This window comes from Lycorma delicatula, chromosome 1 (genome assembly GCF_047948215.1).
Source record: "Lycorma delicatula isolate Av1 chromosome 1, ASM4794821v1, whole genome shotgun sequence".
NCBI classification, from domain to species: Eukaryota; Metazoa; Arthropoda; class Insecta; order Hemiptera; family Fulgoridae; genus Lycorma; species Lycorma delicatula.
Window position 1 is genome coordinate 143011732 of NC_134455.1, and position 17576 is coordinate 143029307.

The 17576-nt window shown below is 30.2% G+C and overlaps 1 protein-coding gene across 2 annotated transcripts in view; it reads left to right on the plus strand.

Annotated features, from left to right (window-relative positions):
* Positions 1–17576, plus strand: part of mei-41 (ATR serine/threonine kinase meiotic 41) — a 152724-nt gene that overhangs the window by 54682 nt on the left and 80466 nt on the right. For both annotated transcript variants that reach the window (XM_075362915.1, XM_075362925.1), the window contains exons 10-12: positions 1942–2183; positions 6024–6287; positions 13498–13792. In XM_075362915.1, coding sequence (XP_075219030.1) covers positions 1942–2183; positions 6024–6287; positions 13498–13792 — 801 coding nt within the window. The remainder of the gene's footprint in view (positions 1–1941; positions 2184–6023; positions 6288–13497; positions 13793–17576) is intronic.

The window sequence follows — 17576 nt, forward strand, 5'->3', positions numbered from 1 at the left end:
TAATTGGAAATTTGCGAAATGAATTAAACTTATCTTTGTATAATATTAGGAAATAATAATATTAGGTTCAGTATGTTATCACACATCTTGGGTACTGCATTACAACGTCTTTTGTATATCTACAATAGAATATTTTCTGATCAGGTTCTTGTTCAGAAGCACTGGTGTTTCCCATACTGAACCTGTTAAAGATAAATCATGCCCCCAAGTTACCCACCTTTCTTCTTAACCAGTACCATGTGCAAATTAATGGAATGAGTGAATAGTAGGTAAACCGTCATCTAGTGTGGTATCTTGAGACAAATGACATAATTGCTCCGGAATAATGTGGTTTCCACCAAGGTAGATAGTCCATCAGTCATGTAGTAGCTCTTGAATCTGTCACTCAAAACACCTTCCTACTTTGCCAACACCTTGTTGCTGTATTTTTTGATACGAAAAAGTGTATGATAAAGTTTGGAGGAGAGGAATCCTGAATAAACTACATGAATGGGGTACACAAGGAAATATTGCATTTATCAGAGGTTTCTTCAGTAGTCGGGCTTTTTGAATTTGAGTTGGAACAACGGTATCTGAAAATTTTACACTAGAAAACCGAATACCATAGGGAATTTCGTAATTGTTACTTTGCCGTAGCCATAAATACTATAACAAACTGCGTGCAAATGTCTGTTATGTGTTCTTTATTTGTAGATGATTTTTCAGTTTATGTAGCATGTTGAACTTTAGCTACTGTTGAGAGACTGCTCCAATACACAATAACCCGTTTAGAATCTTGGTGTAAAACGACTGGATTCATGTTTTCTGTGGAGAAAATGAAATGCATAAGCTTTCACGCGTGAGGAAACATGTTGACCTTCAACTGTTTTTACTTGGTGAACTGATTAAACCATGTACACAGATCTTGAATATAATTATATTTTTAATAATATAGTTTTATAATTAAATTATATTTTTAGGATTGTGGTTTGATCAATGACGTACTTGGGTAACACATTTAAATGAGCTGAAGGTAAAATGTTTAAAAATGCTAGAAATGCTGAAAAATTTTTTGTTTTCTACCAAGCTCTGGTTTATTCCTGTTTAGGTTGTGTGGCTTATTCGTCTGCTCGGTTCACCGTTCTTAGAATGCTCAAAGTAGTCCATCATTCATTCATTCATCTTGCTATAGGTGCATTTTGTTCAAGCCCTGTGAAAAGTCTACTGGTGGACAGTGGTGAACCATCCCTTTGCAATAGATGAAACCAAATGATCTGCTATTACGTAGCTCATATTAAAGTACAACCAAATCATCCAACCTTTGATGCAGTGTTCTCTAACCGACATCTTAATCAATATCAGGAACAGCTGAGGTCTACCACTTCACTAGGCATCAGAGCTTAGCGCCTTTTCTTTGTTCTAAATATACAGTTATTTTCAGTTCTTACTTTTGCTCCATGTTATTACCCCCATTGGCAGCGTTTGTCAGTGCTCCAGGAAAAAAGAAGATATAATTATTTAATTATTCAGAGAAGGTTAGTTGTTAAGGTCAAAATAGTAAAGATTTTTTGCATGGACAGGAGAATTACAATTTACATAATGATATGAAAACAAATCTTAGAAAAATATATCCTTTAATGTTTGTTTGGAGCAAAGTAGAGTGATCTATGTATGAGGTTTGTTTGATCAATGTTTCACAGTTCTTTCTACCTTAAATGATTGTATAATTTTGTTTGAAAATCTTGAATTGCGTATGAATCGAGGGATTATCAATTAATACAGAAACTAAAAGTGTGTTATTTATTTGTTTTTATGATGATTTTCATAATTTATCTTTATGATGATTTCCTTCATCATATGTACGTTTTATTAATATTTTGATTATTAACATAGGCCAGCATTTTTTTATTTTTGAATAACTATTTTATGTAAAATAATAAAAATTTTATGTCTTTTTTTCAGAGTGACTGTTGTACAAGCAAATGAAATGAGTATTACTTTGAATAATATCTTAAATCTATTAGCCAATAATACAAATTCAGTAAATCATCTTAGTAAAGAAAACTTTTATAATTTGTTAAAATTAATGAATGCTGTTGCAAAATTGGTTTCCGATTTGAGTAGTGTTTGTGATGAATATCAGAATTGTACTGGAAATGATGAAAAGCCTATTTTAAGCTTCTTTGGTGAAAATTTCTATAAAGGTATTTACCCAATTTATAAAATTATAAGTGTTTGGTATTTCCTTCAGTTATTACATATATGAATTTTTTATTTAGTAGGAAATCTTTGTCAATGCAGTTATAAAATTTCTTTTATGATTGGGAAAGGAATAAGTTCCTTGATAAATAGAATACATCTACATGTATGTGATCTTTAAGGAAGGTAAACTTTGCTTGTATGGACTTATTGCATTTAATATTATTTTTTACAGTAACGCTTCCTCCTAAATCTGGGTCATTTTTCACAAAAAAATTTAATGTTATCTACATCTTTCAAACATATTTTCAGAGATCTTTTGTTGTTAATATTTTTTCAGTAGGAACTTCGTCTACTGGACAAATTTCATTATTTTTTTGACTTTGTTATTCACAAGATTTTCAAAATTTTCAACTCTTGAGTGACATTAATAGTTGATTTATGTTTCTTAATACATATGAAGTTTGAAGTTTTAATATTTTTGATTATGTTCATAAGTTTATATTTTCAACTCATACATAATGTGTTTGATTCTATAAAAGTTTGTTTGTCTGCAGTGTTTTATTTTTATTTATCCTTTAGAAACATTTTCATAAAATAAGATTTTAAAAAATAATCAAAAAAGTTTACAGATTATGAATTTTATTACATTGAGGTTTCATTATCAGAGGTAACATTAAATAAGTTATGAGTATATGAATGTGTTGTGTGATGAGAAATTTCTTTTTTCTGATTGCAAAATTTCATAATTTCTGCTGTTCATAGCATATATTTTATTGTTAAATATTAGTTTCTGAAATTTTTATGGATATGAAAAATTTTTTTTTTGTACATTCATAATTGAAATAATTGTGAATAGAGAGCCTCTTTTAATTGTAATTATATAATATGACAGAATCTTATCCCTTCACTTTATTTTGAATGCTTAACATTATGAATCTTATACCTTATTCCTATGTACAGACCTCTTAATACCTCTACTTTAAAAATTTCTATAAAATTTTGAGTTTCTGAAATTGATTTTGTTATACATTTAGTGGAGCATGGCGTTCATCTTTAGTACTAATGACATCCTAGATGTTATTTCCATGTCAATTACAGTTCTGATCTTGGTTACTAACAGCATTAATTTCCTTAATCTTAATTGCAAATTCATTTAACAAGTTTCATAGTTACAGTTATGATCTATAGGCCATTATTTTCTTTCTTCCTTGTCAGAGGTGTTACAACTTGTAAGTACATCAAAGCTCTTGGATTTACTTAATGCTGCTTTTTACATAGCATTATAAACATTGGTATAATAAATTTTTTAAGTAAAATCTGGCCCAATTTTTATTAAATACAAAAAATAGCACTGTTATCCGATTACCAGTGAACTTAGTAAGTGGCTCTTAACATTTTTGAAAAAGCTATTAGTATATTTTCATCTGATGATGTAAAATGTGAAAACATCTGTTATCACATTTGTGTTTTTGAAATTGAGTAAACCATTTTCTTAAAAAAAATCTTGTAGAAGGGAGGTGTATTTTTGTACTTCTTGACAGGCTTTTTTTCTTAGTCCAACGCATGCTGTTTTTTTGTCATTTTAGTTGAAAACAAGTTGTATCAAAACTGATTAGTAAGCGGATATTTCAAGAACTGTTTTGCAAATTACTTAAAATTTAGGTTACCTACCGGTTTCAGAAAATGATTTTTGAAAAAATTAATAATTATTTGAAAAGTGTAATAGAATGTGTAGTAATTTGTAGAGAATTATCGAGTTGATCATCAACTGGCTGGCTGTTGAGATGGTGTAGTATTCTGTATGATTGTTTCTAGAACATTAGAACAGTTAGTGTCCTGATTGGATTGTTCGCTGGTTGCTTTTTTGACCATAATTTTATCCATCTCATTTTCCTTGTTAATGCACACGCAGAAGCATATGTAAAGTCAATAAAAATAGGATCAATTTGAAAATAGATTTCAAAGAATAACTAATGTTAATGACTTGAAAAAAAAATAGAGGAGGATAAATGTAACTGCTTAATATGGTATATAAAGCATACAGTATTCATTAGAAGAATATGCAATTGTTACTTACTCATTTGTTAAACACAGCAGTAAAGATAAAGAAAAAATAAATACAATCTTAAAATATTTTGTTATCCACAAGTGATTGCAAGTGATGCAGCCTTACCTACCATTATTATGATTGTTTTACAATTTGTTTTTTAATTATCTCTTATTTTGCTATTATATTTGGCCATTTAAAGCTCGTCCATTATCAACAGAATGGGGTGGGGCCTACTCTGTTATTATTTTCATGTATCCCTAAGCTGTGACTCATTAATTCCAATATGTCATCCAATGCAGTATTGAAGTACCCAATTTATTCCAGTGTGGAATTTTTCTTTTGGTTTAGTCTCTATTCAATATCACGGTTGCAGTCTACCCTTCAGTGAGGTTTGGCTGTGTAGTTGATACTTTAGTAGGATACTTCCTCTCTTCTTCATTCCATTCTCAACTCTAAAGATCCCAGTTCTTTTCCTTCACTCTTATCTGCCATACATATTTTTATGAGACAGTTCACATTTGTTGGTATTCCTGCTTCCATTACTTCCTACAACACCTTTATTTTGTTTATACTAAGCTTTTCTGAAGTCTACAAACTTACATTTTGTTAATGAAATTGTCTGTGAATTTAATGAAGGAAACTGTAATTATCTGTGAAATTGTAAGATTTTAGAAAATAAAAGTATGTACAAAAGTATGTACGGTAGAATGGTAACAGTCAAAGCCACTGTGGTTATTAAACTATCAAAATTGATCAATGTCAAATGTGAGTTCCCTGTGGATGGACAACTACATGTTCTTGGCATTTAGTGGCTGATGGCTGCCACCATTAATTTGATTTCACTTAAGATAAAAAATTATGATTTTTAATGAGTGTTAAATTTAATATTAGCTGCAACTATTTCAGTTGTAGTAATTGTTCTACATACATGTGTAAAATTGCTGTTTCACATTTATAGTTTCATAAGCTGGTATGCTTTATATTCTTATTTATTTCTACATATTTTGAAATAAGCAGAAATTTTTATTGAAAATAGAAGCTTGTTCTACTAGAGTGTTTGTTACCAAATACACTGTTGATTTTCTGTAGCATAAAGTTTACATTTTATTTGTAATACTTGTGTTAAAATATACTGAATAAGTAATTTCTTTTAGAAAGAATATTGTTACTTACGTGGTTCAAACTAATTTGATTGTAGTATTAGTCTTGTAGCTAAAATAAACCTCTTAACCCGTTTTGTTTCTTATATGTACCCTTGTGGTATGTTAATATACTTGTCTTTACAAAATAAAATTTACAATATATTACTTGCAACATTGAAGAGAGAAGTAATTAGTTGAGTACAATAAATTATAAACAGAAAAATAAATGTGTATAACATTGCTGAATTTTTATTATACCTGAATCCAGCAATGCTATCCTATAATCTGCATGAGAATCTTTATTGACTGTAATGTTCATTTCTAAAGTTTAACTACTAAGCCAGCTGTGGTCATCGATTTCATGGATTTAGCTTTTTATCTTTCTTTCTCTTAAATTAATTTTTCAATGAAATACTAGTTTTTATGTAATCGTGGCTTTTCCTATGTTTATGTTTGTAATTTTATTTGGGGTGAAGTGTATGACCGCTCCTTTCTTGTTATTTAAAGTTTCTTTTTTATTGAAATTATATAAATTTTATATTAACTTTGTTGGTAAGTTAACAATCATCAACTTTTACCTGAATTTTAATTATTTGTATTTACTTATTTTATTATAATATTGTTTTTTTTTTAATTTCTTTGTGTTTTAGATTTTATATCTATGACAGCTGCATTCACAGATAAACTTGTGATGGCTGATTTTGAAGGAGTTAATTATTTATTTGAAATATCATCAGTGCTGTTAACTTTACCTGAAATAAATATCATTTCAGTTACCATTGTTAAACAATTAATTGCTTTTCAATCATTGCCTTGGTGGAAATACAGCTTTTTATTTGAACTAGATTTATGTGGAACTTCATTTCAAGATACTATTGAGGCATTTATTAATCATCAGGACTCTGTTTTTCAAGGTGAATTAAATAAAATAATTCAGGTACCTATTAACAATTGAATAAAATAGCTAGTAGATTTATTTGATTTTTGTGGGCTGTTTTGTTATAATTTAGTTAATTGCTTACATTCTTTTCTATAGTTAGGATTTTAGTTTATTTATGGAAAAGCCCTCACTGAGTCACTTACACTAATTCTTCTTAATGGAAGGCTAGAAGCTGAAATTTGCCATTGCTATTTCTAAGGGGTGTCTAGGAAGAGTAAAGAAATATTAGTTTGAGTAACAACCCTAAACTATTGTTATATTAATTAATTGTTAGTGATTTGAATTGAAGTATATTGAATTTATTTTATATTAAGTTATCTAAATCGAGTTTGCCAGAAGAAGCAAAAATGGAGTCCAAGTTTACTTCTCAACAAGGTTGACAGCTAGGTCACCTAGGTCGATGCTGGGGTCCAGTATGATGGATCTAACAATAAACACTGAAAATACAGTGGTTAGGATCCCCAAGAGGAAGGTGGAGATCATTGAAACTAGTAGTGAAGGGGATCTCACAGGAGGGACAGATATGGACCACCTTCTGGAGGCCACTACCAAAGTGGTAGATCTTTGTTGCTGGTACATAAACACCAAAAAAGAAATTAAGGAGTGTGCGGTTCTGGTTAGTGAGAGAGCGAGGGGTGTGGAAATTGTGATGAAAGCTGTATGCATTATTGCATCCCAATCTTATAGGGATACACAGTAGTGGTGAACCGTTGAAAGATGCGGCCACACAAACTACAAGAGCCATCAACAGATAGTTGTTGTCACAGATAGAGGAGGCTGTGCCAGACAAGTAAGTCCCGGATGTGGTTATCAGGAGGTGGTCAGAGGAGCTTTAAAAATTGTGAGGAGGTAAAGGGGTCCTTCTTTGAGGCCAGTGGTGATGTTTTAGCCACATATGACTTAGTGGAGGATGGCAGGACAAGCCACGGTAGGAAATTGCTGGACATGGTTGCCACCATGTGTAGGCTGGTGAGACAATCTAGGCTGAGGAGGGGTTAGCTGGTAGTGTAGCAAGGCCTAGCAGAAGTGTTGATAGGTGACATCGAAGAAGATATCCAGGGCAGGGTGTACATGTTGATAGTGGACACTAGGGCTGGGGAGAGAGTAGTTGCAGAGAACTTACACAGAGCTGTAAAGAAAATTCAGGAGATTAATGCTGAGGTTAGATATGGCTCAGTGGCAAACAAACAAGGTAGGCGTACTTCTTAAGAAAATGCTAGAGTACCATGGTAGAAGCAGTGCTGGTAGGGTTGTGTATCTGGATGAAGTGATAGCAGACGAAGCGGTGAGTAAATGGCCTCAGCAGCTGATGGAGCCCACCAATACACTTGTAATTAAGGCAACGGGGGCTACATGTGCGGACCTCCTCAAAAAAGTCAGAAATAGTGTGACCAAGGATTGGGGACAACTGTCCATCAACAGAGGTGGTGGGGAGTCCTTACATATGAAAGTGAGGGCCAACAAAGAAGAAGCTGTAGAGGTTCAGAAGAAGTCGAGTAAACTAGAGGGTGTGAGTATCTCAAGTGGATCGTGTAGGAGAGGCCTCATTATCATTAAGGATCTTGAGGAGGAAGTGACAGAAGTGGAGCTTCTAAAGTATTACTATGTCTAGGAGTATTACTATTTTAGCTAGGTCTTGTTGCAAATCACTATAAGTTTGTCCTTGAGGCGTTATCATAGACAACACATTTTCAGCATTGGGGGTATGCATTCATTCAGTTGCTTCTTCACTGTCGTAGTTTGTTATTGTATCTGTATGAGCGTGTGTCTGTATAAATGTATTATATTAGTTTAGTGAAAACACCATGTTGTGTTTTGTGTACAAAAATTATCAGAGTACAATTTTTTAATATTTACATTTTGTACTTGTTAATGGATTCTGTTTCTTTAGATTACAATAAGGGTAACATAGGGTAGGATTAAAATTCCTTTTTATTATAATGGAAGGTGGAAAGTAGTCGGATATACAAGAAAAAAATTGGGGGGGCGTAAACTTATCTATAGCCAGACAAGAGAAATCTTGTTCAATGTTTTTAACTTTATGACAAAGTAGGCACAAGGTGGACTGATGCTTCTTAAACAACTTCAGAAAGTGTTGCCGAAGCTACGGGAATTTCACTCAATAGTGTTCAAAAAGTTTTACACGAAGCAAAAACTACTCCCAATAAAGGCTTTAGCACTCTTAAAAAGCTCTTAACACTAAGAAAACTAAAACATCTGTGGATAACTTTGATAAAAGTGTCATTCATGAAACTATGTATAATTTTTTACATTGATAAAGTGATAAAAAGTTGAATGCATACTCTTCAATTGCTACCACTGGTTAAAAAAAAGAGAAAATCAATTTTGAAGGAAACATTTGATCTTTATCGCACATTATCAGAGAATAGGGTTCAAATGGAAAAAACTGTAGATAATAGAAACATTTTACTAGAAAAATTAAAAAATCAGGAACTGAAACTACATTACTTAAGAGCTATAAAAAATTACCATAACCAGAACAGACCTATAATTTATGCAGATGAATCCTGCAGTTATACCAAACCAATATCATGGAGTGACGGCTGTGACCACAACCTTGCTGCTCTGATTCCCTAATGTAAGCGTGCTTGCATTGTTTATGCCGATTCTGAAAATTGTTTTGTCAAGAACGTGCTTCTTATATTTAAATCTGATACCGAAACAGGAGATTACCATGACAATTTGAATGGTGTTAATTACAAGTTTGGGTAAAACGACAATTAATTCCTAATCTTCTCTATAACTCAGTCATTGTCATAGATAATACTTTGTACCATAATGTGTATCTGAACCATGCTCTGAATTCAAACATGTGAAAAGCAGACAAGATAGATTGGCTTATGTAAAATAACGTGTCACTTACAAGTACAATTTTGAATCAGAACTGTACGGTTTAATAAACTGCATAAGCTGCATTTTGTTATTTTAAAATTGATTCAGTTTTAACTGAGAAAGGTTCCAGTGTTTGAGATGGCCTCCTTATTCTCTGGAATTTAAATCAGTTGAAAAAATTTGTGTAGTTTTAAAAAAAATACGTTAAAAAAATATTAATTTTAAATTAGATGTGCTATTGCATTAATTGAAGAATAAGCAAATTCAATTACAAATGCCAAATGGAAATAAAGATTTGACCATGTCAAGAAACATCTTATTTGTCTCGGGAACCTTAATTGATAAGCCATTAAAATTGTTATTATTAACGTACCTGGTGACAGCGATAATAGTGATGATTGTGATTTAAATATCAGCGGTGACAATATAAATTATAAAGCAATTATGAGTTATCAGGAATTGAAACATTATGACTTGATTTGGTAATTAGCAGTTCAGATCAATGTTTGTATATAGTATAGTACTTCCCACTCCACTTCTCCTCCTTTGTCTTTTCTTCCTTCTCTTATGTCAATTATCAGTCACTTCCCCTTGAAACTTATTGTGGTTTGCAACAAGCGCTATCAAGATATTTAGAACTTGAAAATGACAAATGAATATAGTACAGTTACTTGAGATGCTGACAAACCTAAAATGAGTTCAAGAATGTATCTCATTTTATGTAGCAAATATAAAGCCATAGAGCTCCTTTTGATAACTTAAAATGGAATCATTTAAAAAATTTAGAAATTTTAAGTTTAAGGGATGATTTATATATAATCATTAATTATTTATGTTTATATAAAGTGATTTTTATATATAAGAACACTTAAAGGGACAAGATACACATAATTAAAGTACGTATATGTACTAAGATAGAGAATATCAAAATACTCATACATTTGTAGCAAAATTATCAGATACTAAATGTAATGCAGCTTGATTGGTTTTATGTAATTAACAGCCATAAAAAAATGTGTGGAAGAAAAATGACAAACAAAATGTTTGGAAAAGAAGACAAACTAACTGGTAATTAGTTGTGTCTGTACATGATTATTTGATACACAACCTGAAACAAAAGAGAAGTAGGATAAGCATCAATTAACTAATTACTGTAGATGTTTTAACACATTAAACAAAAAATATAAATTTGGATATAATATTAAGTGCAACATTCTCTGAAAAAGTATTTTGAAATTTCACTTTAATGTATAGTGAATGAAAATGGAAACAGTGATTCATATTTTCAACTTTTTAAAAGTATTGGAAATATTTACGAAGTATCATATGGATAAACTCGTCAACAGATAGTCATTCATACACTTCGTTTGTTGATTGACTTTTAACTTCATTCTATAAGTTACACATTGATTCACAGATAAAGTTTCTTTTTTTTGAGTTTGAGAGGGCAAAAAAATATATAGAGTCCAAAAATTTAGTATTCGACTGCTCTAAGGATTCCATTATTTCAAATAGTCTGTGAATACAATTGTATCATAGCAATGTTTTCAGACTACTTATGTACAGCTGTTCAACTTAAAAGAGGCTCCATCACTCAGTATTTTTTACTAAATGCATATGTTGTTCTGAGACAGGTAAAATAATATGGAAGCTGTTGGTACAACTGGAGCTGGAGTGTGGAGGACTGTTTATTGTCTACATTTTTGAGTATTGCTAGTCTGTGTCGAGGATTGGCTTTTGAACAAGGTTGTGTATCATGTGTTGTTTGTTAAAATGCAGTTAACTGTTTTTATGTTTTAAATTGCAGAACGTGTTTTTATGTTTTAGTGATGGAAACTTATTTAGATGAAATCTCATGTTATGTGTCTATGAAAGTTCAGGGAGAAAACTGAAAAGGAAGCATGAGTAAAAAGTGTTATTCAGAAATTTAAACATTTTCATGAAATAGGTTTGGTGTTAAACCAGAAATGTACTCGACAGGTTAGTTTTAATTATGCAAGTCATACAGGACATTAAACTGGCAGTTACAAGATCTCCTCATCGACATTTGTGGAAACTAAGCCAGGAAAAGAACATTTTACAAGTTTTACTCCACTCTGCAATAAGGAGAATGCTGAAATTTTATCTGTATTGAATGCAGGTTTTTCATGAGCTAACTAATGCTGATTATGCTAAAAGGATTGTCAGTCTTTCGAGAATTTCACTAGAGACAAGGTTATCATTTAGATCAAAATCTAACACCACAAAATGTTTGTATTTTTCACACATGAAGCATGTTTTCACTTTAGGGGGTTTGTTAATCGTTAGAACTGCTGGACCTGGGGTACTGAAAACTTATACATTTTCTTTGAATCATGAAACCGAAACATGAAAAACCGGCTCAGACTTGGAAATCCATGAATTCCCCCTGGCTCTTAGTTCCTGTAAATTTGTATGATAAATAACTGAATTCATAACTCTGGCTCTCTTACCTGATAGTTGACGGTGTTTTGTGAATTCACTGGATGAAAAGTTCAGTAACTTTTAGATTAGTAGCAACAGATGGGTTATGGTTTGTTCAAAATGCATTACTTGAATTACAAAAAAGAACTTGATTCATATAATGATTTGAAGATTAAAACCTAATCTCATCATTTTCTTAAGATAAAATTACAATTTATTAAATCAGTTACAAATTAAATCTTTTCATTATAATTCTGGACAGAATCTATTAAACTAATTTTTTTTTTATTAAAAAGGGTACATTTTCTCATATATTAATAAAACTAAATAATTGTTGAGTATAACTAAATAGTTAAATTAACATGAATTTTCTCAGTATTGCACTGTTTAAAATGTTGAGCTCTTTGTTTTGATTGAGTTTATTGAGTCTGTTAGGTAACTCCAAATCAGTTTAATAATTTCCGATATGTTACCTGAAATTGGTTAATAACAATAATTGTAGAGTATAGAGGATCTGTATGTTTAAATTCTATTGACCCATTATAAGATCTCTGATTTTTTTCATTCTTATAAGGTCAGTGATTTACTCCTCCTCTAAATGAATGGTTCTTAGAATGTTTTATCCCAACCATATCAACTTTTTTCCATCTGCTGTAAATTATTTATCCTTATTGTAAATGCTTTAGCAGAACAGTCAAAGTTCTCTTTGATAATGGTGGGATCAGAGGTAACTTGCATAGGAGGGATAAAGATATGATCTCAGTTCCAGTTGTATGTTTCTGTTTATAGGAGTAATCTTCAATGACTGTTTTACTCACCATCACCACTTATAGTTTCAGTGGTTATTTGAGCTGTTCACAATTATTTTCTAACTTTGTATCAAACTACCTGCTGTGTTTACTATCCATCAATGTAATTTTTTCTTTTGAACACCTCCACCAATTTATTCTCAGTTTCAATTTAATAATTGTAAATTAATACTAATTACTTATCATTCTCAGGAGTTTCACATACTTCTTTCCAGGTGATCCTAGATATAGCGATTTTCATGATGTTTCTCAGCAGGTGAATTGTATGGTGTGCTGTGGGTGGTCTAAATAATTAACATTTGGTTGTCGCGTTGAAGCGATATGTTTACTGGTTAAATATGTTGAATTCATAGGTATTCATCACATTGCAGATGGATTCTGTTAAATTGTGATATGCTGTGATTTGTAAGGGTGCTCAAAGTACCATTTTTTTTTTAATACATTTGCACATCCAGTATTTGTGTAATTCATTTATCTTCCTGTTCTCAGCAACCCTTACGTGTGAGTTTCTGCTGGGTTTCCTGCCAAATAGAAATTATCGTTGTGAGGCGTTTTGCCAAGGTAGAGTTCTTTGTTGTTTGTGCTTGAGGAACATCTTCCCGGTTGTTTGTTTCCCTTGAAAAAAAGCAGTAACTTTGGAGGTAGGTGGAACTAAATATGTCTTTCTCTTTTGTCTCTCTCATTTATTTCACATTAGGGTAACTTTTGTTTTTGTTCTTTGTAGGCTGTCTTTCGATATCTATAGTGCATAATTCTAGAAACTTCTCCATTTTACTGCCTTTTTTTAAAACTCCCTTAAAATTTTATTTTTTGAAAACAAAATTATACTTTGTTTCAAGATCAGTTTTTGCATATTGATAAAGAAATTTTTCATTTTCTTTTATATAGGGTATATTCTACTTTGGAGACCAGACTGTCTGGTATAAGCAGTAAGGTTTCATGTCTGTATATACTGATCCTGAAAAATTAGTTCTTGTTGCTTACTTTGTCAGAGTTTTGTATATGTATACAGGTAATAACATTTTTTGCTAGTATTTAATCAGTTTTTTATTATGACAGTTAAAATTTTTATTGTTGCAGTCGATAGAGTTAAAAAATTGTGTTTACGCACTCTGGGTCAAATACCATGTGACATCGATATTGGTTGGAGATTACAGCTGCTTTCACGATACTTTAATGATAATGAAAGTGATGGTGCTGATGTATTGAGATGTGTACCATTTATGTTATATAATTGTCGTTCAATAGTTTCTTCTTTAGTAGATAGCTTATTGCAGCCTGCATTGTCTTCCAGTAATCCATGTGTTCAGTCAGCTGTACCTGATGTAATTTCTCTCGTCTTATGTGTGCTCTCTGGATCAGCTCATCTTGTGAGGTATATACAATAGAGAATAACATTTAATCTGTGTACAAAGTAGTTAAATTGTACAGTAATTTGAACTGGTAAATATGTCTTATTATAAAAATTCTTACAGATATGAAAAAATAGACAGAAAACCATTTTATATAATATATAAATAATAATTTGTTTATGTATATAAACATTATAATTTGTATATATATCTATATATATATTTAGTTGTTTATATATATAAATGTATAATTTGTTTATATTTACATGAATATGAGTACTGATGATTGAAATTATGAAAATTATTTTTAGATTTATTGGACTGAATACTGAATTTATTGTACTTTCTGAAATAATCTTGTATTTTCCATAAATGGTAGTATAAATCTGATTAAAATCATGATAAATTTTCTCCACTGTACCAAAAGAGAGAAATAATTTTCAAGAAGGTTGGAGAAATACTTTTCTATTTCTCCAAAAAAAGAGTAAAAGAGGGGAGGACATATCTATCCACCTGATTCTATACAGACTTATTTATACAGATTTATTCTATACAGATAAAATTTATTCTTATTTATAAAAAAACAGTAAATAATCGATTTATACATTTATTTACGGTAGTGAATAAACTTATTTATAAATTATTCAACCTATTTATAAACAGATCCACCACAAGATTTGCTAGTGATACAGCATTGAACTATTGTGCTGTCAATGAGGAATTATTAGTTGAAATAATTAATAGCGATCTCTAAGACCTTAACCTTTCGTTTCAAGTTAACACTTTAAGTATAGATGTAAATAAAACTAAAATAATTATACTTAATTTAAGAACTAATTCAGTTCAACCATTATTGTATCAAATGCACACCATAAAATGCAAACCATTGACTGCAAGATGATACAGGAAGCAGATAGTGCAAAATATTTAGACATAGTGATTGATTCCATATGTCTTGACCAGACCTTACAGTGAAATTAAAGAAATAACTAAATTATGCTGGTAGAAAACTTTATTTGTAATCTCTGCCCAGAATATATTATAAAACCAATATTATACTTTAATTGAAAGTAGACTTTCAGTATGGGGATGAGCATGTAACTTTGTATTAAAACTTCTTATAATAGGATAAAAGTATAGCATGAGAACTATTTCCAAAAGATTTCAAACATTTAATTCTTTACCCATTTTCAGGGAATGGGACCTTCTACCCTTCTCATACTTGTACTTTTATAAGATTCTGGTAATATTTTATGTAAAAAGAGTCCAGCAGGAACAAAATTACATTCGCACTGCGTACAACATGCAAACATGCAGCATTAAATTGCCCAAACCAAACGGAGATTGTATCTTTTTATTGCACCTTGAATTTTCAAGGCAATCTTTGCAGACATCTAACAACTAAAAGTAATTACTAATTTTAATATGGCATTAAAAAAATGGATACTCAATGAGGATTATGTCAAAAGTTTCTTTTCAAAAATAAACTTTATTGAAGAATTAGATGTATTATAAGTATGAATAAGATAAGTATAATAAAATCAACTACATTAAAATAAAGTAACTAAATACATATTCGGATGTCCAAATCATTCTCCATACCAAGAGTCGTTTTATACTACTAATATTTCTACGTTTTCCTTTCTTTTTAATAGTTGGATATTAATATAATAGCATCCAGTGTAAACAAACAGTTCAATTATAAAGTAATTTTAATTTTTCATAAGTTACAAAGATGGTAACTCTCATATAGGATTTCATTGGGAGTATCTAGTTCTCAGTCTTTTATGATCTAAAAATTCATAATATATCAAAAATATGTTAGGTAATTTTCTTTCATTGTTATTATGATAGTATTATATTTATTATTATAATGTATATATCCATATAGCTGTGTGTATTTTATTTATGTCTATATAAGTGTGTTTATTTTATTTTAAGTTTGCAGGAATTGTTACAACGTTAAATGCTATTTTGTAAGAAATAAGTACTGTATAAAAAATGAGAATAAAACTGTTATTATTTAATGATTGATTAATCAATCTAACTTATTAAGTTTATTGTCTAACAAATCTTTCAAACATTTTTCCACTTAATGTTGAGATTTAAATTACAGAGAAGTTACATTTGTGTTAGGCCATTATTTATTTAACTGATAGCTTCTTTTATTCTACTAATTTGTGGGAATGACAAAACATTATTGTAACTAAAATTGAATTCATTAATTTGGTGCTTTATTCTGTCACATTCTTTCTTGTGAGCAACACATGTAAAGCATTTCATATGTAAGTAACGTTAGTTATGATTTCTTTCTCTGTGTAATGATGTTCATTGTTCAGCTAGTCCCTATGGTGAACAGAATGAAGGTACCTCTTGGGCTGAGTATGAATGACCTACATTTTGATGATATTGGTGTGCTGATTTGCTACCAAGTATTTGACCCTGAAGAGGCAGTGGGAATTCCTCGCTTTCTTTAGTTAGCTTGGCGTGGTACTTTTTATTCTTGAGATTGGCTATGTAATTTTTCATAATGTTTTTGTCTTTTATCAGGTCATCTTCAACCATTACATTAGCATGATCAGAATAATTTTTCACTATCGATTGTTTTACAGTATAGACTTAATAGAACTCTTTTTTGAAATGTCATTAGATTTCTTAAAACATACCATTAATATGAGTTACTTGATTTACCATCACTTTTACTCCAATTTAAATTGCTGTAAATTGGATTTACTTGCTGTAAATAGTTGATTTATAATAGTTGATTTATTTGCTGTAATTTGGATTTATTTGGAGTAAATTGCATTTACTCCACTGTCATACGTGATACGTTTTTATCACTAATTTATGATAGTTCATTAGGTGGTATATAATAAAGATACAAAAATAAATCTCACTATGTATTTTTGTGTCATAACGTTTGACTTTCCAGGGCGGAAACCAAATTGATTTTATAAAAGAAGATTGCAATTACAGGATTAGTCTGTAATTTGTTTTTGTGTTTAATTACCATCATTCTTGCAAGTACAGAACAAGGTTAATACAATGATATAGATTGAATTAATATTTTGCTTATATCTCATAAATAGGTATAAAGTTATTCAAAGAAAGAAGTCTTTAAATCAATTTTTTTTGAAGATATTTTTGTTTTTAAAAAATAATTTAAAAACTTATAAAATCAAAATCTTTTGAGAAACTAATTTTTTTTATATCACATTTACTTATAATAGTCAAAGCAAAGCACAAGTTGCTTTTTCTGATCTGTATTTTTTATAGCTAGAATGCTGCTGATGGTCTGGTAAATATTATTAATATGTGAGACAGCATTCACAGTGTATATAAAATAATTTATAAAACTTTTAATGAATTAATATTTCAGACTCTATTTCAATGATATTGTTATTGCTTTATATTGATATTTCTAATATTGTTATTCATTATTTTGTTATTTCAATGTTGTATTGCTTTCTTTCTTAATAATTTGTCACCAAATTATTGTATATATTGATCTGATAATCAAATTTTTGGACACTGCTTTCTGTAAATTTTTTATTAAAGTTTCTAAATCAAATGTTTTTTATGGGGAAATTTTAAGTAGATCCTAAAATGAAAGGAGGTGTAGTTCAGAGTACAACTGGAGTTGAAGTCTTTATTAATTGTTGTTTTTATTTAAAGTAAGAAAAATAACGATTTTTAACTTTTGAATCTGATTATTTTATAAAACTTATCAAGAATCACATTGTTGTTGTTACTCTTTCTCAAATTTATATATTAAACTAATCAAGAATCACATTATTCTTGGTACAC